The 24,564-nt window shown below is 49.2% G+C and overlaps 1 protein-coding gene across 1 annotated transcript; it reads right to left on the bottom strand.

The window, feature by feature from the left end:
• Window positions 1-24,498, bottom strand: PROSER1 (proline and serine rich 1). The gene is made up of 13 exons (XM_037057691.1): window positions 23,578-24,498; window positions 21,887-21,952; window positions 19,304-19,372; window positions 17,654-17,748; window positions 16,632-16,725; window positions 14,146-14,256; window positions 13,326-13,409; window positions 11,784-11,862; window positions 11,215-11,310; window positions 9,818-9,856; window positions 2,493-4,242; window positions 1,893-2,043; window positions 1-1,376 (listed from the first exon to the last, which is right to left on the bottom strand). The coding sequence occupies exons 1-13, from the start codon at window positions 23,620-23,622 to the stop codon at window positions 1,254-1,256; spliced, it is 2,802 nt and encodes a 933-aa protein (XP_036913586.1). The 5' UTR covers window positions 23,623-24,498; the 3' UTR covers window positions 1-1,253.
• Window positions 24,499-24,564: the final 66 nt, after the last annotated feature.

The raw sequence follows: 24,564 nt of genomic DNA on the forward strand, positions 1-24,564 counted from the left end.
TAAATTCGTACAAAGATGTTGCGCGTAGTAGCTCAAGCATACAAAACATTTAAAAGCCTGTCTAAGCCTTTAATAAAACTTATGAAATATGTCATATCCATAAAGTTTATTTTAAAAAAATTGTTAAAAACTAACCATACAGGAATATTTATTAATGTTTAAAAAGTTTGCTCCCCATGTCGAAGGAAAATACATTAGCAACATCTTCCAAACACCATCTTTATAAAATTAAAACTTCTAGATGCTGGAACGCACTACAGTAGATTCCATAGTTCACACTCGCACCCGCAGGATCGGAGACCAGGCTCCCTGCGACCCCGCCGCCCAGTGTGGCAGTTAACACACTGAAACCAGTGACATTCGAACGCGTCGCACAATGGCCTTCCACAGAGCACACACCGCACACGCGCTGACAGGGGCGTCCTCTCTGTGCACGGCCAGACCACGACTGCAGACAAACCTCGGAGGTTAGGGACCAGCAGAAACGCACCCCCGCCTGTAAACATTCACCAAGAGCTTCCAGGGCAGCAGGAGGGACGGGCGCTCCCCGTCCGATATTGCTGAGAGTAGGTAGGTTCTGAAGGCAAACTGTCGCAAGCCTGACTTGTGTTTCCGTGGGAAAGTGGGTCTGCGTGTGTTTCCGTCCGTGTGTCCAGTCCAGAGAAAGACTGTCATGAGCACCATTTCCACCGACTCGGGCAGAGTTCAACTCCGCAGCACACGCAGGACCGCCAGTGTCGGAAAGTAGAAGTACCCGCGGGGCTCCAGGCCCTCCGTGGACGTACGCGGGCACACGGAAGCTGGCGGGGACGGCTCCCACACACCGAGGGCTGCGGCTGCCCGGGCCACGCGCGACCGTGGGTCTGAGGCACAACTACGTCTTCCGTCCGTAGACGCTGCACGCGCAGGTTTAAGGCTGTGGGAGCCCCGGCCCCGCCGGCGCCCGTCCCGCACACGCCACACGCACACAGCTGGCAGGCTCGTGGGGGTGGCGAAGAGCCCCCGAACACTTTTTAAATAGTATTCTCCATAAAATTCATTGCCATCGTATTTACACAGGGGGAGGACTGTTCATCATTAAAACCATTTCTTAAAAAATGCAATCATATTTTAAAACTCTCATTGATCCCAGTTCCCCCAGGATTATCCTCATTCTTGTTTTCTGACTTCTGGCGCACTGCACACACGTCGGGTTGTTCCCTGCAGCCTTCGGGCAATTTGGACGCTGCTCCGAGGGCGCGTCCAAATCACGATCACTGCCACCCACTCTGGGACAGGCCTGGCTGCAGGGGGAAGGGGGTGCCCGGCGCGGAAGGATACCCGGGAAACCCGTCGGGCTGGGCGGGGTAGCTCTCCAGCGCCGGGGCCGAGTGCACCTGCGGGGAGAGGAGTACAGGTTAGCGGGGCCACTCCACCAGGTGCGCCGTGCAGCCTCGGGCGCCTCGGGTGGGAGGGAGGAAGAACGGCTGGGCAAGGTCAGTCTGCTCGGTCTCCTAAAATTGGTAAGAAATGTTCAACTTCTGAGGGTAGAGGTGCCCACAAATGCCATTAAAATATTTAACATTCTTTAAGAAAATAGGTCTTTGTAAAGTTTAACTTAAAGTGTGAAACACACGGCAAAATTTAACCATCACATGTAAGATTTCAATTGTAACCTCTTAAAACTGATACTTGAAAGTATCTAAAGGCAGGAAGAACTCACACAGATGAAGACATTCCAGCACCTTCTGATAAAGGTGCTAGAAGGAAGACAAGAATGAGCTGTAAGTCTGGGGAGAATTAGTCCTCGAACCCGCAGACACGCCGCCCAGAGCCCGGCCGCGCCCGCGTTGGGGCGGCAGTAGAGGCGCTGGAAGGGACGCGCGCCCAGGGGCCGCCTCCACGCCGCTCACCTGCTGCAGCAGGGCCGCCTGCGCCACCGCGCCGCGCTGCAGGTCCTGTAGGGGGGGCTGCGCCGCATTCTGGGAGAACCCGGGGACGCCCGGGAGGGACAGGAGGCCTGGAAACACGGAGCTGCCCGCAGCCTGGAGTCCAGATGACAAGCTGAAACGGCAGAGACACAGGTCAGAACGCCAAGGGGACACAAACGCTGCCGGCTCTGGGTCACACGTGCGACAACATGCCCTGGACTCTCTGCTGGGAGGAACCACAAAAGCTGGCCACTTACTCACATAAGACTACTTTCTATTAAGTATATCATTCTGAATTCCATTACACCTATGTTTTGCATTAACTTATCACATACTTGTTTTATAATCAAGAAAAATTACCAAATACAAGTCCTAATCCTATCTGAGCAGGCATTCATATTTTATACATTTACCTTAACATGACTGAGGGTCAAAGTGTTTTAAGCACTTATATTTCAGCCAGGAAAACATAATTTAGCACCACAGGACATTTCTCCTCTGCCTTTCATTTGAATGACTTAAACATGAGACTAAATTGCAAGCTCGGTGGAGAACGAGCCTGTTTCCAAACCGCCCACCTACCTGGCCTGTGCAACAAGAGCAGAGTTGAAATTGGAGCTGAACGCCGAGGCGAAGCCGGGGAGGACGGGTGCCGGCGCGGTGGCCGTGACGGGTAGCGGGGCAACTGCGGTGACCGTGGAGGGCGCCTGCAGCCTAGCCAGTGAGGGAAGGGCGGGGGCCACGCCGGGCGTGTTGGAGACGGAGAAGCCCGGGTAGGGGGCGTTTGCGGATGAGAGTGACCCTTGGGCGACGGAGAAAAGCGAGGGCACAGCAGTGGACAAGTTCAGAGGAAAAGGCGCGGCTGAGACAGGTGCTGCGCCGGGGAGCCCTGAGAGTGCAGCCGCCGTGGAGCTGGGGCGCGGGGTCGCCACGGAGGTGACGGCCGCAGACGAGGTTGCTATCAGTGTCCCTGGGAGGGACACTGAGGGACTGAGAGACGCGTTCCCTGTCAAAGGGAAACTGCTGGTCAGCGAGGTAAAGGGAGGGAGCGCGGTGAACACTGGCGCGAGGGGAGCACCGGGGCCATGGGCCGCGAGGGCGACGGAGGCCAGCGGGTTGGAGGCATTCACAGGTGCGCTCAGGCTGGGCAGCCCGGACAGGGCGGGATTAAGGCAAGTAGATAGGCTGATGGGCACCGACGTGGGCGGGTACGCATGACCCAGTGCCCCCGACAAACCTAAAGTGCTATGAGAGGGGGTCACGGAGTGAGATGGGCCTTTGAAGGCGGACGGGGTGGGACTTGTGGGCTCCGTTTTGATGGTCACAGGAGCAGCAGTCACAGCAGAGCCTGGTGGCAAAGGCTCAGTGTGTGGGCCACGCAGAAGGGGGGCTGAGGAGCCGGCACTCCCGGGCCCCGAGGTGGAAGCTGGGGCTGGCGTCACTAGAGGGGCCTGGATGGGCAGCGCTGGGGGTGAGGACGTGGAGGTGGCCACGGGGGAGGACAGGCCTGGGAACACGGCCAGTCCCAGGGCAGCAGGCCCCTGGCGGACGGGCAGGGCTGAGGGTGGGTAGCCCTTGCCCGGGGCCAGCACAGGAGAATCTGAGTTGTGGTTGGGCAGCGAGGAGAGTGGGACCAGCCCACTCGTGACAGCAGTGGGCTGAGCGGAGGAGCTGATTAAACTGGTGTCCGTGGACGTAAGGAAGCCTTTCAAAGCGGACAGAAGGGGACTGCTAACCCCGAGGGGACATGCCACACCGGGAGCGGCCCCGCCGGCGATCACAGAGTGGGGGGCGTGGGACGCACTGTGGGAGGCTGGCGGTAGGGGTAAGGGCAGACCTGCAAACACCGAAGACAAGGGCGCGGGGCCCGGGTTGCTGGTGGAAGCAGCCGTCGCGGGCGCAGCGAAGGGGAGGCTCACAAAAGGGGCAGACGTGGAAGCAAACGCTTCACTGGGGGCGGGAGGGGCCCGAGGGGCGGCAGCCGCACAAGGACCTGGCAGCGGAACGAGGCCAGGAAAAACGGAAGGGACGGGAGTGGACGTGGCACTGTGGACCGACGTGACCGGGGCAGCCAGCAGGGAAGGGGTCCGGATGACTGTGGGGTTCGGCGCCAGCGGCGGCGGTGCAGCAGCGGCGGCGGCGGCGGAGACCTGCCCAGGGAACACAGGCAGGACGGTGCTCAACAGGCTCAGCCCGGACCCGGGGGCGGCGACCGATGCCGGCGGATGGCCTGCTGCCTTGACTGGGGACGCAGTGGGCACAGGAGTCGCTGCGGGTGTGGCGGGGTTAGAACCGTGCAGAGTGAAGAGCTGGCTTGCTGGGGCAGAAAAAGCTGTGGGGGGAAAAGCAAAAATTTACCATCATGCTGAGATGTCGAGTTTTAAATCCAAATAAATGCACAACGCCCTCTGCAATAATTAAACACGGAAGACAGTGACAGATGCGGTGCCATCTCCTCCCCTGTATGAACAACGACACCACGGTGGCAACTTCCACTGCGAGGCCCCGGCAGGCCAGGCGCCTCCTCGACCCACTCGGGGTAGCTCTCTGGGCGCTGCGAGGCCACGCCACGCAGGCGGAGACTTCTTTCGTGGGTCCCAGTCTGTAACAATGCGAAGAATCTATTCTAACTGCAATCGACGTGGCTCTGCTGGCCTTCCCTTTGGTCCTTCCCAGCCACTTCCCAGGAGCGGCCAGGCCAGCCACGCCCCCTCTCACGACCCTTCACGACACCACGTCCCACTCAGCGGCCTTGCTGCCTCCACCGCGCTTGGCAGGTCTCCCTGACTCAGATTTCCGGAGCGCGTGGTCGGTTCTTCTCCCGACACCAAGGCCTTCCTAACTCCACGTGGCTCGTCCTCGCCCCTCCCGCAGGGACGGGAGCCCCATCCGGTGGCACCCCTCTGAGCCTCCGCGCCCAGCACAGTGCCCAGCACGCCAGCATGGTCACCTGGACTCTGGCCCCGAGCCCATGAAAGGCCGCCTCCTTGAGACACCTAGAATTTTGCCGGAATACTTTCACTCTGACAGACTGTAAGTAACTAAGCTAAGCAGCACTGGGGGAGAGACACCAGGCTGTTGTCTTCTCCGAGCCCACAAGGTGACATGCACCCCCTACAGATCCGCTGGGTGCCCACTCGCAGCGACGTGGGTGCCAAGTGTGCCGGGTGTGTCCGTGCTGAGTGTGCCCAGTATGCCCAACGTGGACGGAGGTCGCTCCTGCTGCAATGACCACCCACTGAGGGATGGCCTCCCGGACTGAGGCTTAGGTTTTTAAGCCCCTGCATGGTGAGGGCTCTTCCGCCCCAGCGAGGCTGGGGCTGCGCTGGCCCCGGGGGTGGGACCACAGGAAAGAGCCCGGACATAACCCACAACACAAAGTGATGGCCGTAGGGCGCCATGCGGGCTGGATACACCCAACAGTTGTTTTAGAAAAGAAATATGGCCGAAGAACTGAAAACCTTAATAGTAAATACATAAACTTCAAACTCGAAAGGCCTCTCGAATCTGTACCATCCCATGCTATAAGCAGTAATTTAGTTTCAAGAACCTGAGAGTAGTTATCATTTTAAATTCAGAGTACACATGAAAACAGACTTCTACTTCCTTGGTATTTAATTTATTTTATAAGAACTAGAATCACAAAAAATGTGTAACTATTTCTGTGTTTATAAAAATACACAAAAAACTAGGAGTTGCTGGTTCAATTCCTGGCCAGGGCACATGCCCAGATCACAGGCCAGGACCCCAATAGGGGGTGTGAGAGAGGCAACCACACAACCGTGTCTCTCTCCCCCTCGCTCCCCCTCTCTAAAAATAAATGAATAAAATCTTAAAAAATAAGAAGCCATTACAAGACTGGAGGTAAAAGACCTATACTCAGAAAACTGTAAGTCACAGATGAAAGACACAGAAGATACAAATAAACATCAGCATTCGCCCTGGCTGGTGTAGCTCAGTGGATTGAACGCGGGCCTGCGAACCAGAGTATCGCGGTTCGATTCCCAGTCAGGGCACATGCCTGGGTTGCAGGCCAGTTCCCGCCAGGGGACACACCAGAGGCAACCATACATTGATATTTCTCTCCCTCTCCCCTTCCCTTCCCCTCTAAAGATAAATAAATAAAATATTTAAAAAATAAAAAAATAAACATCAGCATTCGGGTAGAAAGAATCAACACTGCTAAAATGTCCATACTAGCCAAAGCAGTTTACAGACTCAGTGCCAATCCTATCAAAATACCAATGGCATTTTTCACAGAATTAGAACAAATAATCCTAAGATTTATATGAAATAATACAAAGACTCAGATTAACCAAAGCAATCTTGAGAGAGAAGAATAAAGTTGGAGGTATCATGCTACCTCCAACTTTATTATCAAGTTATACTATGAGGCTATGGTCATCAAAACTGCATGGGACTGGTACAAAAACTACAATATAGATCAATGGACCGGAATAGAGAATTCAGAAATACACCCATACCTAGATGGTCAATTAACCTATAACGAAGGAGGCAATGGGGTAACAGTCTCTTCAATAAATAAATGGTCTTGGGAAAGCAGACAAGTACATGCAAAAAAATAAACTAGATCCTTTATCACACTATATATAAGAATAAACTCAAATGGATTGAAGACTTATGTGTAACACCCAAAAAAGCTTCTAGAAAGAAACATAGGCAGTAAAGTCTTTGACATTGCTCTTAGAAATATTTTTGGATATGTGTTCATGGGCAAGAGAAGCAAAAGAAAAATAAATGAGATTACATCAAACTAAAATGTTTTTACAAAGTAAAATCATCAACAAAATGAAAAGATAACCTACTGAGTTGGAGAACACATTCACCAATATACATCCAGTAAGCCGTTAATATCCAAAATATATATGGAACTTATACAACTTACCACTAAAAAAAAAACAAACTCATTAAAAAATGGGCAGAGACACAATATAATGTACAGGTGCTGTTATACTGCACACCCGAAACTTATATAATTTATTAACCAGTGTCACCACAAAAAGAAAAAAAATAGGCAGAAGACCTGAATAGATATTACTCTAGAAAGCACACAGGAGAAAAGATACTGAAGGTCATGAGCCATCAGAGATGCAAATTAAAATGACAATGAGGCATTCCCTCACACCTGTTAGAATGGCTGCCGTCAATAAATCAACAAACCAGTGCTGGCCAGGAGGTGGAGAAAAGGGAGCCCCCGTGCACTGCTGGTGGGAGTGCAGACTGGGGAGCCACTGTGGACAGCAGTATGCAGTTACCTCAAAAAATTAAAAATGGATCTGCCACCACCCAACAATCCCACTTCTGGGTACTTAGATGAAGAAGTCCAAAACACTAATTTAAATATTGGGTTGGCCAAAAAGTTATTTGTTTTTTTTTTCTGTAAGACAGCTCTAATAGCATCTGAAACAATTTTGTTAGACTGTATTGTGACAGCTGGCACATCAGTGTGCATGAAAAAAAATTATCAAAATTGGTGAATTTTTGTGCAGCCATTTCAATATTGAAGATGGAAGAAAATACACAACATTTTGGCATATTATGCTTATTATTTCAAGAAAGATAAAATACAACTGAAACGCAAAAAAAAAAAAAAAAGACTTGTGCAGTGTATGGAGAAGATGCTATGACTGATCGATCAATGGAACGGACCAGAAGGAAAAACGAAACATCCAACCAGGAAAGAATGAAGAAACAAGAATTCAAAAAAATGAAGAGAGGCTTAGGAACCTCCAGGACATCTTTAAACGATCCAACATCCGAATTATGGGGGTACCAGAAGGGGGAAAGAGACAGCCACGAGTGGAAAATGTATTTGAACAAATAATAAAGGAGAACTTCCCCAGTCTGGCAAAGGAAATAGATTTCCAGGAAATCCAGGAAGCTCAGAGAGTCCCAAAGAAGTTGGACCCAAGAAGGAACACACCAAGGCACATCATAATTACATTAGCCAAGATTAAAATGAAGGAGAGAATCCTAGAAGCAGTAAGAGGTAAGGGGACAGTCACCTACAAAGGAGTACCCATCAGACTGTCAGCAGATTTCTCAAAAGAGACCTTACAGGCAAGAAGGGGCTGGAAAGAAGTATTCCAAGTCATGAAATCCAAAGACCTACAGCCAAGATTGCTCTATCCAGCAAAGCTTTTATTTGGAATGGAAGGACAGATAAAGTGCTTCTCAGATAAGGTCAAGTTCAAGGAGTTCATCATCACCAAGCCCTTACTATATGAAATGTTAAAGGGACTTATATAAGAAAAAGAAGATAGAAAATATGAACAGTGAAAGGACAGCAAACTCACAGTTATCAACAACCACACCTACAACAAAAGCAAACCAAGAGGACAGCTAGATTGGGAGTGGAACCACAGAAATGGAGAACACATGGAGGGTTAGCAACAGGGGGGTGGGAGGAGGAGAAGGGGGGAGAAGGCACAGAAAATACCATAGGTGGTAGGTAGAAAATAGATAGGGGGAGGGCGAGAATAGTAGGGGAAATATAGAATCTAAAGAACTTGAGACACGTGGTTATAAACTAAGGGGGGAGAATGGTGGGGGAGGGAGTGTGCGGGTGGAGGGGAATGAAGGGGGGAATAGAACAACTATAATGGTACAATCAATAAAATATATATATTAAAAAAGAAGAAGATGCTGTGACTGATTGAACGTGTCAGAGCTGTTTGTGAAGTTTTGGACTAGAGATTGCTCACTGGATGACTGATGCTCCATGGTCAGCAGACCAGTTGAAGTTGATGGCAATCGAGTCGAGACATTAATTGAGAACAATCGATGTTCTACCACACAGGAGATAGCTGACATACTCAAAATATCCAAATCAAAAAAGTTATTGGTAAAAAATGAAAAATGTGTCTTTTATTTTACACAACAAACCAAATGGACTTTGAGGCCCACCCAATGGCATATGCATCCCTGTGTTCACTGCAGCACTGTGTTCAGCAGCTGAGATGGGGAGCAACCCAAGTGTCCCCGCACAGACAGACAAAGAGGACAGTGGAAAACCATTCGGCTACAGAAACTCAAAATGTTACCCTTCGTGACAACGTGGATGGACCTCGAGGGTATTATGTTAAGTGAAATAATCAGTCAAAGAAAGACAAATACTATATGACCTCACTTCTGTGTGGAATCTCAAAACAGCAAAGGGACAAACAAGGCAGAAACAGATTCGTGGACGCCAGCAGCAAACTAGGGTGGAGGGTGGAGGGCCTGGTAAGGCAGTGAAGGGGCTAAGAAGTGAAGCTTAGTCGCTACCAGGACGTCACGGGGACGCAGGCACAGCACAGGGACGCAGGCAGACGTGCTGTCGTGACTACTGCCGTGCCAGGTGGCCGCTCGACTCACTGGGGAGGTCCTTCGAAACCCACATAAATGTCTAAACCACTCCTCTGCCCTGGAAACTAATATTAAATGGCAACTGTAATGGAAAAATATTTTTAAAAGCACCTGTTTTTACTCAGACAGATCAAAGTAGTATCTGATAGAACATTCTTTTTCTCAGAAAGGCTTTTTAGGTATAAACACGTATCACCCTGTGTGTTTATACCCGAAAGGGAATGAGGCTTCCAGTCCCCCACACAATGCAAAATGACCAGATACAACCCACACACAGTCCGACTGCGGTGAAACCTGCACACACGACGCAAAAGCATGTGGCCACTTTCGAGCTCAGCCAGTGTGTGCGTCCGTGTTGTGCGCACACTGCGCGCCACTACTGATCTTTCAGCAAGTGCTGCTCAGTCCATGCCCTCACCAGGGCCTCTCCCCAAAGCGGAGATGCCACACGCACTCCGGTACAGCTGTCACCAGGGAACAACAACGGGGCAGACTGGCAGACGGACACCAGGTGTCTCTGAATCAGGTTTGGCACTTACTTTGTATAGGTTTTGATGGATTGGAAAGGTCTTCATTTTCTGTATGAAAATAAAGAAAGAAAGGTTGATCCAAGCTTTAGTCACATTACTTACCACCATAACAATAATCAGTGGTTGGGGCCAATTAGAGAAAAACCCAGGATATGTAGGTATACTGAGTTAGGGTAAGTGCAGTGCAAGGAGCAATCACTGTCCCCACTGAGTGGACAGGTGGCCACTCCTGGCAGCACTCCTCTGTGGCGCAGACTCCGCGGTGGGAGGCGGATGCTGCCCAGGGGCGGCGCTCTGGGCAAACAGGTCCTGTGCCCAGGCAGTCGGGAGAGCTGACTGAGTCGGCCTCTGGCCGGGGTCAGTGAGGCCGACCAGCAGACACAGCCTCCTGTACCTGCTGCGGGAAAGGGCCTGTCCAACCCACTATCAGTGACAGACAGTGTGGAAAAGGGGACCTCTCGTGGCTTCACAGTGACCACCCATGGAGCCATGACAGTCCTAAGGGAACCCACAGCCCCAATGGAGTCTGAAAAAGAACATGTCTTGTTTAAGGAACCAGAACAGACAAATATCCACCGTGGAGGGTGTCTGTCCATGGAGGCTCCGTGGGAGGGGAGGGAAGGAAAAAAGTCGTAAAATCTGTGATGCAGATTCAGACACACACGCACGCGCGCGCGCACACACACACACACACACACTGTTAAGGCACAAGCACAGAGGGTGAAGACGTTTTTAGATATAAAAATCTGACTCCAAATTAATAAATGCACAGAATAGTAAAGGTCAAAAATAATATTAAAACTGAATTGCTTAGGTAGAAAAAAAAACATTAAAAATGTCAAGTATAAAAAAAAAGAATACCTAAGCAACTTACCAGACAAATACAGTGCGAAATAAGAGTACCAGAGGAAAAAGAACAGACGAAAAAGCAGCAATCAAAGGGACAACAAGAATGGCGCTTCCTAAGCTTCAGAGACATCAGCTGCCACATCCCGCGGGCCCGGGGCACCCGGGACAAACCGGTGGTAAGACGCACTCCCGGGCGTCCTGGGGGGACAGCTGTGCTCCATGACTGGTGACATCTCTGGGCTCTGGAGACCAGGGCACGTCTCCTGGGAAGCTCACAGACAGACCCAAGGTTCTCATAAAGAAAATAGAATTAACTGGGATTGGTTTCCCAGCTACAGCCCTGCAGACGCGCCCTTTCTGAAGAAACGACTTAGAAAACTTTCCTCAGAATGACTCTTCTGCGGCCTGCTCCTGTCTGCGCACGTGGGCCGAGCACTCAGACCTGTCCCTGGGCTGTTAGCTGGTGCGCTCTCTGCTGCGACACCCCTTCCCAACAGCCGTGCCGGCCCAGTGGGCGTAAGTGAGCAAGCCCTGTGCCCGCCCCTCCCCTGGTTTACCTGCTCCTGCTGGGTTAGGGGTGTATGCGGGTGGCGGGGGCACGCCTGGAGCTATGACACTGGCTAACGGCACCAGACCTGCATTGTTGTAAGCACCTAAAATAAAAACATAAACGAAAAACATATAATTTAGTTGCATTTTGTGGCCAGGAGTCCAAACTACATCAGTGCACCTGCGAATTTGTTTTTGGACCTGTTACATCTGCTTCCAGACGCAGGCTCGCTCAGCAGCCGAGGCAGGACAGAGCCCGCACACTCGGCCGCTCGGGTGAAGGGCACGGACGGTGCCTTTGTGCACCAACTCTCAAAAAGGGATTTGAGACGGTGTAGCACGGAGAAACCCAGGACACCAATAACCATTAACCGTCATCTGTAATTTGTCCATCAGTAGGAACACACACTCAACAAACTCTCTGCTGCACGGCCTGGGCCAAGACCCCGCAGCCGACTGGGAAAGTTAAAGCCCAGCATGCGTCCTAAGAGCTCAAGCCTCCCAACAGCACACGCCCCACTCACTCCCGCTCAGAGTGAGAGCACGAGCACCCGCGGGGCCGCGAAGGAGTCCTTACTTGGTGCGATCGTTGCATGGGGCCGGCACGGAGGTATCGGGTAAGGAACGGGCCTGTGCGGGTTGTACGTGGAAGGAGGCTGGACGAGGGACAAAGCGCAGCGATTAGGAGAAAGCCAGGGCCCCGGTCTGCTGGCAGAACAACGCCCGGCCTGGACCAAAGCAGTCGGTGTGAGAGGCTCCACGCGCCCTGGGCGGCTCACTGCTGGACCGACCCGGGGCACAGATAAGGAAACTGCCTCTGTTCGAACAGCGTGGCTCCTGTACAGCCGCAGCTGCTGTGAAGGCGTCTGTCTCTCGTCGGCACCAGGCCGTCTTCCGTGACTGTCAGGCCGCGCTAACCAGCAGACGTCTGCTGGACCGGCCGGTTCAGTCGAGACTTCCGCTCTCTTCCTGCGCAACGCAGGAAACCCACTAGCTTTTGCAACTTCAGCTACCCAGGAACCTCCAAAATGCTCCTCAACTCATCAGGAACTCATCTTAGCATTCTTACCCTCTTCTCCTTTGGCGAGGAAAAAAAAACTGTTTTCTTTAGCATTCAGCATTCTGACGAATCTAGCAGAATGCAGACTGGAATTATGAATTCAGTATTTCAGTTTTTTTGCCTTTTGAAATCCACAAATCTTTTATATCTTTGATGAAATTTATATAAGTAACAAAGAACATGAAAAGAATTGCTCTCTAGCCCTGACTGGTGTGGCTCAGTAGGTTGGGCATCACCCCAAAAAGGGAAAGAATGCAGGTTTAGTCCCAGGCCAGGGGACACGCCTGGGCTGCAGGTCTGGTCTCCTGCCGGGATGCAGACAAGAGGCAGCCCACCAATGTTTCTCTCTCATAGTGATGTTTCTCTCCCTTTTTCTCCCTCCCTTCCACTCTTTCTAAAAATAAATAAAATCTTAAAAAGAAAAAAAAAAAGAATCAGTCTCTAGAGAACCAGAGCTGAGCCAAACACTGTATTTTTAATCACACACCAACACACGCTCATGCTCACGGCTGTCCCCTCAGGGCGGAGGCCCCACTGACAGCTGAGGACCCAGACTCTCCCTGGCTTCCAGAACGGCGGTCTGCACAGTGAGGGTTTGCTCTAAACACCTGCCACGGGAGTCCTCGTCGGGCGGGCCTGCGGGTGGGACTGTGCGGGCCCACAGTCCTTCACCTCCTGTGATCCTTCCATCCACAGTCCACTCAGTTATTATCATCCCGGGAAAACACTCTCAACCTGCTGGCTCTGGCCTGTTTCCCTAACACTGATACTAACTGGCCAAACCAGAGCCTCCATTGAAGTGAATTCCACACTCCAGACCTCCCAGCAAACAGCTAAACACAGCTGGAGAAAAAAAAAAATGAACTGTTTCCACTTTAAAATGAAACCTTAAATTCAAAGGGGTCCTCAGCTGGAGGTCTGTCACCCCAGACCACGTACGTTCTGCGGGTTTTCGCGGGTTTTGAACTTCACGACACAGAACACAGTGGACGCTATGAAGAGACAAAAAGCTGCCTGTGAGAGCCGTGAGCTGTCTCATCGTTTACTTTCGGTACCTACTGGTTTCGACGGTCCAAGAATCCGCGCAGCAATTCCTTTGCCTTCATTGGTACATTCTTCACCATCTTTCTTCAAAGGGGTTCCCTGTTTTAAAAATAAAATTAAATTAAAGAAAAACATAACTGAGACATAAAAAACAAGCCCAGGGCAAAACCCAAACCAAACCCAAGCCCTCCCTGCAGAGGCCTCTCCCGTCGGACAGCACTGTCCCTTTGGTGCGCTTCTTCCATCGCAGGCGCCCTCCAGCCGCTACAAGCTCACAACTCGCTTCACTGAGGTGGCCTGGAGCTGCCCCCAGACATCTCTGCTGTCCACCTGGACCCCAGTGAAGGGAAGGACTGGCCTCGGGCGGCATTTAAAGATTGGTTTCCAGACCCAGCCAGCCACAGATGCGTGATCCTGGCAAGGCGACGCCACGCACCACACGCAGGAAGGTCAGAGAAGGGCGGGAAGCACCCATTCCGGCTGCTTCCTCCACAGCAGGCGTCCCCAGAAGTGACTGCCAATGCTGTAGGTCGCAGACCACTCACAGAGCCAAAGAGCACCGCTCCCAGCAGAAACTGGACGGCAAGAACAGGTGTGCTCTGTGAGCGTCACGTGGGAGAGTTTACACCGCACAAGGCGCGTGAGGCCACGTTTTACAGAAATGCTGTAATGTAGTTGCTATGTAAACTTTCAACCTGTCATTTACGTTGCTGACATCATAAAATTTTTCTTTTGTAGCAGCCTCATCAACTGGCATTTTCTTGAAATACAAGAACTATGCTGACGTTCACATTTAGCCACAAGAAGTTTCAAAGACGTCACAAAGTATGCTCACTGGGAAAACTCCATTAATGCGACTCGGCTTCCCTTTGGGGTACGGGTTCCCTGGGATCGTGCCACAGGAAGATATCATGGCATGAGGGGCTTTGCAGCCTCCCTTGTAAGCCTACAACATGAAAAAGGAGAGAGCAGTCAAAAAATAAAAAATTAGGGCAAAAAGTGTGCATTTTGATCATTTTTTTTCATGCTCTGGTTCCCTGGATCTGAAAGCCCTGCTGAGATCATGACTTACAAACAGCCTCACATTCAGTCTGTTCCTGCATCAGTCAGCATTCACGGCAGTGGATTTTCTTTAAACATATTTTTAACATCACAACCAGTAGACTCCTATACAAAGATATCTTCACAATGCATCGGGCAAACTGTATGCAAAAAAGTCTATTAACTACCGAATATGTCCCATTTCTCCAATGACCAAGAAATTACACTGTCCAACTCTACAAACTACCAGATACAGTGGTTTATAAGGATGCTCAAGGAACTTAGTGAGAACTTCAACATCACAAAAAAGGACAGAGAAACCATAAAAAAGAACCAGACAGAAATGAAGGGTACATTAATTGAAATGAATACATTATAGGGAATCAACAGTAAAGGTGATGAAGCCAAGAATCAAACCAGCAATTTGGAATATAAAGAAGTAAAAACACCCAATCAGAACATCAAGGAGAGAAAAGAATATCCTCCACCAAAAAAAAAAAAAAAATGTAAGGAGCCTCTGGGACAACCTCAAGCAAACCAACATTAGCATTATGGGGGTGCAGGAAGGAGAAGAGAAAGAAGAAGACATTGAAAACCTATTTTAAAAAATAATGACACAAAACTTCCCTAACCTGGTAAAGGAAATAGACACACAAGTCCAGGAAGTGCAGAGTCCTAAACAATATGGACCCAAAGAGGCCCACACCAAGATATGAAAATTAAGATGCAGCCCTGGCTTGTGTGGCTCAGTGGATTGAGCACCAGCCTGCAAACTGAAGGGTCACCAGTTTGATTCCCAGTCTAGGGGCACATGCCTGGGTTATGGGCTAGGTCCCCAGTGTGGGGCGCGCAAGAGGCAACCACACTTTGGTATTTCTCTCCCTCTCCCTTCCCCTCTCTAGAAATAAATAAATAAAATCCTTTAAAAAAATCTTAAAAAAAATTAAGATGCAAAAGTTTAAAGAAAAAAAAGAGAATCTTAAAAGCAGCAAGAGGAAAACAGTTAGTTACCTACAAAGGAGTTTCCATAAGACTGTCTGCTCGTTTCTCAACAGATACTTTTCAGGCAAGAAGGGGCTGGTGTGGAATAGTCAAAGTGATGAAAAGCAGATGCTTACAGCTAAGACTCCTCTACCCAGCAACACTGTCATTTAGAATCGAAGGACAGATAAAGAGCTTCCCAGGCAAAAAAAAGCTAAAGGAGTTCCTCACCAACAAAACAGTATTACATGACATGTTAAAAGGTTGTCTTAATAAGGAAGAAAAAAGGGATAAAAATATGAATAATAAAATGGCAATAAATATGTATCTGTCAATAATTGAATCTAAAAAAAGAGAATAAACAAGCAGAACAGATACAGAAGACATTTTGACAGCTGCCAGATGGGAGGGGCGCCTGGGGCCTGGGTGGGAGACTTGGAGGGGTGAAGAGGTGCACACCGGCAGTCGCAGAATGGTCGTGGGGGTGCAAGTACAGCACAGGGAACACAGTCCGTGACAGTGTAATAACCACGGGTGGTGCCGGGTGGGTGTGAGATTCGCCGGGGCGGTCCTTAGTGAGGGACACAGATGTCTCATCACTGAGGTGGACACCTGCAACTACTATAATATTTTATGTTAACTGTAACTGAAAATAAGAGATGACTAAAAAGGAAAAAGAAGTGTGAGCTCAGAGACCACTTCTGCTGCTGTGACTTATGGCCAGGGCGAGCTGCCCCCTCCCCCCGGGCTCAGGAGAGGGCGTCCGAGTTCAGTGCGCTGGGGCTGCGAGGCCTGGTCCTCCTCAAGCATGTCTGTCATTACTCATTTGGTGTCCGGCCAGCAGAGTCCTCAGAAATAACCTGGATGACGAGTCACATTTTCTGGGCCTGGCCCAGTGCTACTTCTCCACCCGTAGAGATTTTAAGTTAATAAACTGGGATTTTGCTTTATTATTCTTCTGTCATGCATTTGACTAATACTTTTAAGTTTAAGGACAAAGCAAATTTAAAAAGTCAAGTTCCTAAATACATGAAGTAAAAGACAAAAGCTCAGAGCGCAGGCAGAGCCACCAAGGCACGAGAATAAGCACAGCAGGAGGCTCCAGCTGGAGGCCGCCAGGTCTTGGCTGCAGCATCTCCCCCCCGCCGCGGTGGCCCTCACTCAGAATAGCGCCTCCTCCAGATTCAGGCTCCTCACGCTCAGCCCGGTGGCTCCCAGGGGAGCAGGACAGGCACCTGTTCTTCACCGACACTCAGAAACAGCCATGCACTGTTCACACAGCCATCTCAAGAAAGTCACCTGTTCAAGGACTCTCTTGCATCGCTTCTTCTCAGACATGTTTATCCTGAATAAATCTTCAATGGGACGAGAATTCTGTGCATCAACAATGTTTCTACAAAAGAAGTACAATTTAGCTTTTCACAGAGGCCAACAACTTTTGTTTACTGCTCAAATATATCTGAGCAAGCCTTCACGACAGAGAAGTGTGACTAATTGGTGACTCCAAATATATAAAGATGATAAATGTAATAACAGAAGTTTATCTGGTTACCTCAAAGTAACAAAACAATACTATAAATCAAGTTCATATTTTGAGACCCTTGAAAGCCCACCGTCAGCGAGGGTCAGGGGAGCTGCGGCAGCAGGACACACCCACGCGGTAGGTGCATAGAACTCATGACTGGTCTCGAGATGAGGGTCTGCCCTGTGCTAAGTTTTAGTTGTGCGTTTTGTAGACATCTATACGTCTGTAAGGGACTTAAGAGGCACGTGCTATAAACAACTCACAGGCTTTTTCATTACACAGAAGAGCACATGCCTGCCCCCTATGAGCTGACTTACACTCGCTGTGATCACGTACTCAGTGCTGTGCTAGGTGCCTGTACGGATCCTACGGTGTTCAAAACGAGGTGAGATTCCTACCTTCACCACCGAGGAAAATACAGTCCATAAACAGTAAGTACGCATTAAGCACCCCCAGAAGAATACACTGTCCGAACGCGGCAGGACTTAGCCAGCTGTAAACCCTACGGCTGCTGCATCAATGACCCTTTCTGGTGTTCACAGCAGGAAGGCAAGGCGTCAGCGTACACACGCAAATAAATAATTAAACTTGGTAAGCCCCATTATTTTGTAAGTTATAATCGTGTGTGATAAGCACAGCAGATATTTTGATACTAGAATTCACCTTTATGCTTTTACAGATTTTACTGGAGTTCCGTGCCCTAATATAATAAATCTGATACATTAACACTGAGTTAAAAGATACTTCAAAAGTCCTCCAAATTTTCTCCAGTGAAGCAAACAGAAGAAGTACTTACGAAGCTAACAGTTCCAGAGCAACTAGTTTGTCTTTACTGAAGGTGAAACAGTTGAGTATATTGACCACTTCTGCTGGGTGAACGGCCACCATTTTCTATTAACATAAAAGATCATTTTAATTTCAACTTGAGATATTTTTGAACCAGAAATTAACATTTTGGAATAATGAACAGTTCATGATAGTAACGTAAGTATCTGAGGTGAAGTCTGCTGACTCCAAAGTAAGCCCTAACCAGCATGGAAATTACACTCCGGCTTTTCAGTGTCTCAGCTTCCAAAGGATACCACGCCCCTCTGTGCCCTAGGTAACCCACACTCCTCGGTGTGTCTGTCTGCAGGGGACATGCCCACGCGCCACTTCCCCAGAAACGTCAGGCACAACGGACTTGAGCAAGGCTCCCTATCTTTGAAGAGCAGGTGGGAGATCCGGCCAGTTCATAGATGAATGTTACCAGTGGAGAGAGTTCTAAAGCAAAGCCAGTGTCAGACCAGCTGCACGCAACACCCAGTAGACCCCTAAAGGAGCAGCGGTTTTCCAGTATTTTTACTCACGTACCAGCAAAAGAACTGGTGAAACTGCATACCCCTTTGCGTGTGTTTAAACTGACATCTAAGAAGTTATCAGAAGTTCAAATATTTGCAAAAGATTGATTTCCTTACTTATAAGTTTATTATATATGTGTAAAAACCTCGGATACTGATTCAGCTCATTTTTGGAAATGTATTACGTAACTTAATTGTCAGTCAGTATTCAGTGTAAAAACAATACAATCAGACTGTCAGAAAAGGCGGGACTTAAAATTTCATTCAAACAAACTCATTTCCCTGTCCCCCTGTAGCCTCGGCTCTGGACTCGGCGTCTAAGGTACACGGACAGGCAGGCAGCCTTCGGCTTTGCCCCGGGCTTGCCGGTCGGGAGAGCGAGCCAGGCAGCGCTCCTTCTCACTCTCAGGGCACCCCGCCCTCTCTGTCCCTTGGGGAGAGACCCTCGCCCCCCAGGCGATGGGTGGCAGGCAGGACAGCCCATTGTTTGCAAGGCAGAAGAGAAGCGCCAGCAGAGCCAGACACTTTCTCCGGCAGGTTCGTTGAGGAAGTTAAGGGTCCACAGACCCTGAGAGCCACCCATGCCGGACAGTCTACGAAGATTCCCTGCAGGGCCGGATGCCGTGGGAACGCAGATGCCTCTGCTCTTCGAGGCTCCGGGACTACGTGGCCCACACAGCGGCCACGGGGCACAGTGCCATTTACATTAAGACTTACTAAAAAATACAGCTCCTCAGGCAGCCTGGACATACTGTAAGTGCTCAAAGCCGCACGGAGCCAGTGGTTATCACACTGGGTAGTGTGGTCACAGAGCGTCCCCCCCATCGCCGACAGTCCGTGGGGACGGCGCTGGCCCAGGGAGCACAGGCACCGAGCCATGTGACCATTCTTCCGAGACCCGACGACCAGCGGCAGAGGATGCCCAAAACATAGGTGCGGAAAGACTTACAAATTCAAACCCATGTTTGCCTGCCTATAAACACTTTCTCCTCCAATTGGCCAATTAAGAACCCATGGTGCTTGGTCTTAGAATGGCGTACAATTTAACAGTGCAGTGCATACAACCTAAGTTCCACACTCATTCCGGGGAACAGTAAGTCACTCACATGTTGTAACGCTTTCATGGCCTTCAGCTGAGGCTCAGCCCAGGAGAAGTATCTCAGTAAATCAACCACCTGCAGCAAAGAAGGAATTGAGTGCTGATGACGATGGGTTTGGAGACATTTCTGCCAAGTTCACTTCAGCATTCTGAGTTCCCATTCCCAGCGTGCTTCCCGGGCCCCAGGGACGTGGGGGGTGCCTGGCAACAGGGCTCGCACTGGGTTCACAGAGGAGCCACGTGCCACTCCTTAAATTCAAACTGACCAAAATAAACCTGATAAAAACCTGCCTCCGGACTGGCACAAGCCCAGTTTCAAAGAGCTGCACAGCCACGTGGCAGCGAGTGGCTCCCGAAGCAGAGAGTGAGGACAGCGCATGGCCGTCCCCAGAGTCCCGGACAGCACCAGCTGAGATGAGCCAACAGTTCGAGACACAGAGATGAGCAAGCACCAGAGGAAAGCAGGGCCAGAGAAGCCCTGGTTGGAGACAAAACATCAGCCTAAGGACACGAGCCTCAGTCAGTTTGTTCCAGAACTCGTGACAGGTGCCAAAACGCACGAGCGCGGGACAGCGAAGCATTTTCTCTTGCGGGACAACATCGCGACCCACAAGTCCTGCCAAGAGCCGCCGCCCCCCCCCCTCCCCCCGTCCCTAGCAAGTGCCAAGTGCTGAGACATTTTCTTCTCATCCAAATACAACAAGTACAGGGTTTGGTGGGTTCTGAGACCAGTGAGGACCAAGGTGTGACTGTACTGTGAGTGGAAAACTTTGAAAATGTAGTGAGGAGCGATGGTTTTAATCACTCACAAGAGGGAGCTCAGTGGTTCCTTAGTGCGGGCCCTCTAAACCTCAACTTTCACTCCAACCTGGAGGGCACAACACGCATGCTCACAACACAGACCCACCCCTCAAAAATGTAAGACTCCCCTCGAATGGAATGGGCAGGGCCTTCTGAGAGCGCAGGCAGCCAGGCCCTCTCCCTCCACCACCAGTGACTGTTGGACAAATGAGGGAGCGAGAGGGACAGCTCGTAAGAGGTGAGGAGCAAGGCACCAGCGGCACATTACAGTCTCTCTACCGTAAGGTCACTACCTGAGGAAGTTAAGGGTAGTGGTTAAGGGGAGTTAAGGAAGTTAAGGCCTCCTTAACCAGGAGGCCCTGGTTAAAAGCCTCCAAGACACTCCCGGAAAACAAAGGCTCAAAAAGAGAGGATAACTTAAGAAAACCTGAGTTAATGAATTATGTTGCTGAGAGTTCCTGAAAGTAGGTCTCAATTACCCTACAAAACAAGGTTAATGCTAGAAACTGGAGTGATGTGTGTACAGGAAAGAAACCTTTTTATTCCTTATCAAGAGACAGAACAGCAGCAAGCATTATGGGTACTTTCTAGACCATCTGTAAGAGTGTACTGTATGTCCTTACCTTTCAGGGGACTGTGTCTACTACGCAGTAGCTGCTACCTGGCCCTTTACCAGCCACAAAACTGTACCAACCGCCAAGTCTGACATCGAAAGACCGACTTCACCATACAAAGTAGGCTTAAAGGTCAAACTCTGTAACGACTTTTAGCAAAGCAGAACCACCACTGAGAAGTTCTGTAGAAAATTTCACATGCGCACGCGCGCGCACACACACGCACACACACACACAGGGAAGAAAGATTATTCCCAATGAGAAATTATCTTTTTAAAACTTTTAAATGTTTAGAAAGCACAAGGTGATTCTGAAAAGTAGCAGCTGGAGAACACACGTGAAACAGCAGCCGCCCAGGCGCGCGGCCCAGAGTGGCTCCGGGAATCGAGGGAGAGCTGCGGCAGGCTGAGGCTGCGGCCCTCCCACTTCCAACATCTTGAGTGGCAGATGAAAAGGGGCGTCCACGAACTCGGTCTACAGACCCTTCCGTCTGGCCCCGCCCCACCTGTGCCCCGCCCTCTTCCAGGACTCTGCTCCAGGAGTACTAGGGAGTTGCTGCCCCGCTTCTCCATCAAACATTTCCCAGGTGCCCCTCCAAATTCATTCCGGGAGCATGTGCGTGTGCACATGCACACGTGTGTGTTTTTAAACCGGCAAATTCTCCTGGAAGTTAGGTGAACAGTTTTCACTAAACTGCCACTGGTCTTCTGGCAGTTACAGAAACTACTTATTAGACATTATTTTTTCCTTATTGCTAAAATTTTTACTTAGTGGCTTCATATAAGAAAATATTTCATCATTTAAATTTTCTTTTATAATACGTGAATTTTGCAATTATTAATTTATAAATTCTATGCAAATTTGAGCACATTAGCCACTAGAAGTTTAGACATTTATGTATGACACTGTGCCCAGAATGACAAACACTTTGAACTACATTTTTTAGACACTACATTTTAAAATTATGTTAGCATATGACACTGTGGTACAAGAGGGTACACCTAAAATACCTAAACTATAAATTCTGTAATATTTTCTACCAAAACTAAAAGCTTGTCAAGTTCCTGAATAAGTACAGTAATAAAATAAGGCAATTCTGACCCTGACCAGCTGATAAAAAGACATTAAGCAGAACATGTTTTTAAAAAACAGAAAGACTTTTAACAGAGGAATACCTGTTCACTAGAGAAATATCCGTGCACGTATTCAATTGCTTTTAATTTGTACTCTGTCAAAACAGCCTACAAAACATAGGAAAACAGCATTAATATATGTGAACAGAACAGCAATACTCATACAGCAAAAATGCCCTCACTTTAAATGACAGTAGGGACAGCCAGTATTACCTGTAGACCTACTGTGACACCAGAAATACATTACTTGGTTTCAACTGACCTACAGTGACAAAGTCTGAGGGTAACTTTTAAAAAGTTAACTCTCATACTTAGGTATGCCTATATTTTTATCCCATCTTAACAGACTAAGACAATATGGAAGCATCTAATTATTTGGCATAGACAGCAAAAGACGTTTGGATTGCCAGCCAGAAATAACGACTTCAGTGGCTATCTTGTGTGGACATGATTTTCACCTGGAAATAACTTGCTGTTCCCCTCATTAGTATTTACGGTGATCTTTTCACAGTTTAGGAGAGAATATGCAAAGTGACACCCTATGGCTTCCAAAAGTAGAAATCTGCTGGTCTACCTGAATGTGCAAGTTATTTTCTCATGAACAGTAGTTAAATATCAGCTCAGGAACAAGTTGTGGCAGATTCCAAACACAGAGTTAGCAAGCTGACATTTGATTGTAAATCTTAATTGGACAAGGTGGGTTTGCAAAATTACACCCATTTTAATGGGTTTCATTCAGAAAAGAACATTCAATATCGTTGAATATGTAAATTCCACCTCACATGCAAATTTGAAAAGAAAAATGCTTTATAAAGAATGATAAAAATACACCATTTGGCCTGATGGAGAATGAAGAATAACAGCATGCCCACAGGCAATTTTACTAATTCCATGAGCTGAAACAAACAGTAAGCACCAGAGCACAAGGTGGCAAATCTTTCCAAGTCAGTCCCGGCTCTTGGAGGCAAGGAAATGCGGAGATAATTGCCTGGAAGTGTGAGCTGAGGCCCCCTATTAGCATAAGAATGCGACATTCAGTCCTTCCCGTTCTAACTAGGTAAACTCTCACTACTGCACTGGAGGTAGTTATGCTCAAGGCTACGTTTCTTTTTTTTCTTTTTCTGTGTAATTCTTTCTGGGAGATAGGCTGCCTACAACAGCCTCAAAAAGAAGCAAAATCTTGGAAAGCAGGACAAAAAAGTTGTGGAATTCAAGTTATTGAAGCCCATTCCTAAGAGTATGAGTTTAAACTTCATTTGACTTTAAACATAACCACAGTTTTCATTCAGGCACTAATTTTGGCTGGCTCAGGCAACAGAGTGCCGACTCAGATCTGAAAACCGGTGATGCTAACAACTACGGTTAAAGAAACGTTCTCCGGCTTTCAATCAATGTCTCTCGGGACTGAAAGACGAGGAAATCGGTTCAGAAACAGTACAACGCATCGCTTCTCCAAAACGAGAGCGCTGTTGAAGATTTGTAGAGTCCGCTTGGAACCGAGCACTCTCTTCACGTAACATCCCCAAACACCGAGCTGATTGTCAAGACGTTTACAGCGTTAATGTAATTTCTATTTGTAACCTGAAATGTATGCAGACGTCACGTCCTACACTCGACGTTAAAATTCCAACCAGGTTTGCAATCCTAAAACTCGTTATTTTGCAAAGTCTGCATGGTGCCTAAGAGAATAAGGCCTGAGAATTCGTAGTTCATAGAATGATTTAAGGAATTACCTTTCTAATTTCATCCAGCACCATTTCAAATGACTTTTTGTCCATCTTGACTATTCTCTCGACGTGGTTTTGACAATAATACTTTCAATGACAAATCGCTCGTCCCCGCTTAGCTTTGACAGTCAAAATGTTGACAGTCGAAGAGGAAAAAGACTCCAGGAGCAAAAGACAGGATGCGTAGAGGTAGACTACTTAAAACTCGGAGGGGAAAATTCTAAAAATGGAGGCGTACAAAAATTTTTTATTAAAAAGCAAAAAATCATCAGGATTCTGCAGCTTTTGCGCACAAAGCTTCAGGACACTTTGGGGAAGAGCTGAATCCTCTCTGAGTCCCGCAGAGAAACCCGGGTGTCGGCAGCCAGGGCTGAGCGCCGGTCCCCGCAGGTCGAGACCAAGGCCGCCAGGGGACGATCGAGACGTCGCTCTCCCGGGTGGACTGGCCGGGACGGCGGGGGCGCCAGACTCCCACGGGCGGCGAGGACAGAGGGACCGGCCTCTCCGTCCGCCGGCCTCACCGCCGCCTACCTGGACCCGTGGCCCAGCTCGCGCTCATCCCAGCAACTGCGCCGGCCTCCTGGGGCCCCGCAGCCCCGGGCGGGCCCTTTGTTACCAACTGCACGCTTTCCGGGAGTGGGTCGGCGGCCGGGAGCACGAGGGCCAAGTGGAGGGGGACTCCGGAACCCCGCAGCGCCCACTCTGCCAGGAGCCCCTGCCGGCTACCCCTCCAGCTCCCACCGGCTCCTGGGGGCCTTCAATGAAGTCCGTCGCGCCCAAGCAAACTCAACGCTGCGCCGCTAGTTAGGCCACTCTTTCCTAAAAGCCGACGGAGGGGGTCCTTGTGTGGGAACGTGGGTGTCCACAATATATGCCTGAATACTTCGGAGCCGGATGCGGTTGAAATCCTGCGCAGAACCTGGCAGGCATTTTTTTGAGGGTCACACTCCTATGACTTGAGTTTGTGTGTGCTAGCTTCTGACTGGTCGAACT

This window comes from Sturnira hondurensis, unplaced genomic scaffold (genome assembly GCF_014824575.4).
Source record: "Sturnira hondurensis isolate 20B ecotype Veracruz unplaced genomic scaffold, ASM1482457v3 Scaffold0009719, whole genome shotgun sequence".
Taxonomy (NCBI): domain Eukaryota; kingdom Metazoa; phylum Chordata; class Mammalia; order Chiroptera; family Phyllostomidae; genus Sturnira; species Sturnira hondurensis.